We start from the raw sequence: 2200 nt of genomic DNA on the forward strand, positions 1-2200 counted from the left end.
GCAAGGGCACACGCACACGTGCGCGGTGTTATTTGATAAGGGCAAGCACACGTCCTTTCTGTCATGAAGCCACCACTCCTTGAATAGATTTCGCTGCCAGCATGAGTGGGAAACAGAAACCAGTGACTAACATTTAGCGATCGTGCAGGGAACGTCTTCAGAACACACCGAGTTCCCGTCGTGTTATCGTCCGCTTCGATGTCCAAATAAAAGCTAAATTCCTTTCTATTTACCACACTTTATATGTGGTAGAAAGCCTGCCATCGATGAGATAGCACGCCACTGCTAAAGACTGACGGATCATTAACGGCGAGGTTCGCATACTAAAGTCGTGAAAACGGTGTCTCTTGATACATTGATGTATTTTGGGTGCGAGGAAGGCGATGGCTTCTACCAAAAGCGCCATTTCTTGTTGCCATACGCAGCCTCGACGTTCCACATGAAGACGTTGCTACACCATAAAGTGGAGTATATGCCCCGTACAAGTGCTGAGTGTAATACCTTCCCCACTTGATGTCGCCGTCCTGCGGCGGGCACCCGCCGTGCATGCTTCTCGGATCGTTCTCGCCCGTCGGCGCCTTGTTGTAAAAGAGGACGCCGGCGCGCTTCACTGGCTTGACAGAGAGACCGCGTGCGCACTCGGGCATGCCCGACGTCGTGGTCGTCGACGTCGTCGACATTGGAGTTCCGTACGGAAACACAGTCTCGCCGCCGTGGGCCACGTCGTTCAAGTACAAGAAGAGCGTCGCGTGTCGGTTCGGCTCGACGTACTTGAGCTGGAGCGGGTCGCTACGGAGAGCATCATTCAATACTAGTACATAGGTGCTACGTATTGTGGGACGTTACCGCCATTGCAGCGCGGGGATCCCCACGGCGTCCTCCCAGACGCGACGCCACGTGGCAAAGAGAAGCGGGTTCGTCGGACTCCACGCGGCCAGTAGCGACGACAAGAGATACTCGTGCTCCAGATGGTGTCGAAGCCACGACACCACCGCTTTGTCTTGAATGGCGTCCCGTTCAAGCAGCAGCAAGGCAAAGGACCGCTCAAACGCAGACGACAGGCTCGGGTACAACGGGTGCGTCGTCGATAACGAGGCCGTGCGACCGATTTGTGCCTGCACCCAGCGCACCCAGTGCGCCAGCGACGTCCCCGCACGCGCATGCGACGAGACGTCGAGGTGTTGAAAGTAATCCGTGTGCTTTTTGTACCACTGGCCGGGTCCGTACCGCACGAGCTGAAGGTCCTCCGTGTAGCTCACGTCGGGCAACCGTGCAAGCCTCGTCGCGCGCTCCTTGATGGTCGTTGCCCCGGCGACGTGGCTATTCGAAACGTGACGACGACACCTTTATCATATTGCAATGTACCCAATGAACGCGGTCGAGCTCGTGCGCAGAGCAAGGCGGTGGTTGGCGGCCTTGTCGACCGTGTGGGACGGCCCGAGGAGGTCCCGCCCGCCCTCCACAAGGGCGCTGCATTCCGAATCGTCGAGAAAGTCGCGCACGAGGATGACCTAATTCAGACACATTGTCTGCATCACACGTCTGCGTCAAGGCATGTACTGTTGGCGAGAGCGAGAGCGTGCGCATCGCGTAGCCGTCCGCGGTCCACTCGTGTCCGAGAGCGATGCCAGGCCAGACCCACACCTCACCGTGCAGCAGCAGATGCACACGCTTGGCCGCCACGATGCTGGCAAAGGTGGGTGCGATTTCGTGGCCCGCGTCGTCGTAGAGCGTGATCGGGGCAAAGACGTCAGGGCCCGAGACGCCAAGGACGTGGGCGGCGGCGCGAGAGAAGGGCGCGACGCAGTCGTCTCCGGGTGCGCCGACGCTAACCCACGTCATGGCGCGACCGACGTTTGCGCCGTTGCGCATGACAAAGATGCCTTCATGGGGAGCGTCCAGAACATGGACGTCCGTGGGCGACGGAGTCGAAAAGAGCGTGCGGCACAGGGACGGTGGCGGTAGCACGGGGGCAGCGAGGAGCGTCGCACCCAGAGGGTAGAGCTCGGTGGTGACCCAGTCGTAACCCGCGTACGTAGCGTAGCCAACGAGGACATGCGCGGTTACAAAGAGGGCATCCAAGAGCCCGGCGTAGATGCTCCGGGCGCCCGACCGAAGCGGGGATCGGTGCGACTTGTTCATCGCGCCCACGGTCCACAACGCAGCAAGGAATATGACTCGGAACGTGGTCGGTGTTGGG

General features: G+C 59.5%; 1 protein-coding gene across 1 annotated transcript; it reads right to left on the bottom strand.

Moving 5' to 3' along the window:
• Positions 1 to 220: 220 nt before the first annotated feature.
• Positions 221 to 2199, bottom strand: SPRG_18505 (hypothetical protein). The gene is made up of 5 exons (XM_012357940.1): positions 1561 to 2199; positions 1366 to 1511; positions 847 to 1320; positions 502 to 789; positions 221 to 451 (listed from the first exon to the last, which is right to left on the bottom strand). Exons 1-5 carry the CDS (start codon positions 2140 to 2142, stop codon positions 391 to 393), a joined length of 1551 nt encoding a protein of 516 aa, XP_012213330.1. The 5' UTR covers positions 2143 to 2199; the 3' UTR covers positions 221 to 390.
• Between the last annotated feature and the right edge of the window lies 1 nt (position 2200).

The sequence above is a fragment of the Saprolegnia parasitica genome (genome assembly GCF_000151545.1).
Source record: "Saprolegnia parasitica CBS 223.65 unplaced genomic scaffold supercont2.1251, whole genome shotgun sequence".
Taxonomy (NCBI): Eukaryota; Oomycota; class Saprolegniomycetes; order Saprolegniales; family Saprolegniaceae; genus Saprolegnia; species Saprolegnia parasitica.

Bases quoted from the DNA above. Each gene is read 5' to 3' on its own strand.
- SPRG_18505 (XM_012357940.1), bottom strand. From the start codon at position 2,142: ATGAACAAGTCGCACCGATCCCCGCTTCGGTCGGGCGCCCGGAGCATC. The intron at 1,512-1,560 runs GTACATGCCTTG...TGTCTGAATTAG, and splicing joins CGCTCTCGCTCTCGCCAACA to GTCATCCTCGTGCGCGACTT. The intron at 1,321-1,365 runs GTACATTGCAAT...CGTTTCGAATAG, and splicing joins AGCTCGACCGCGTTCATTGG to CCACGTCGCCGGGGCAACGA.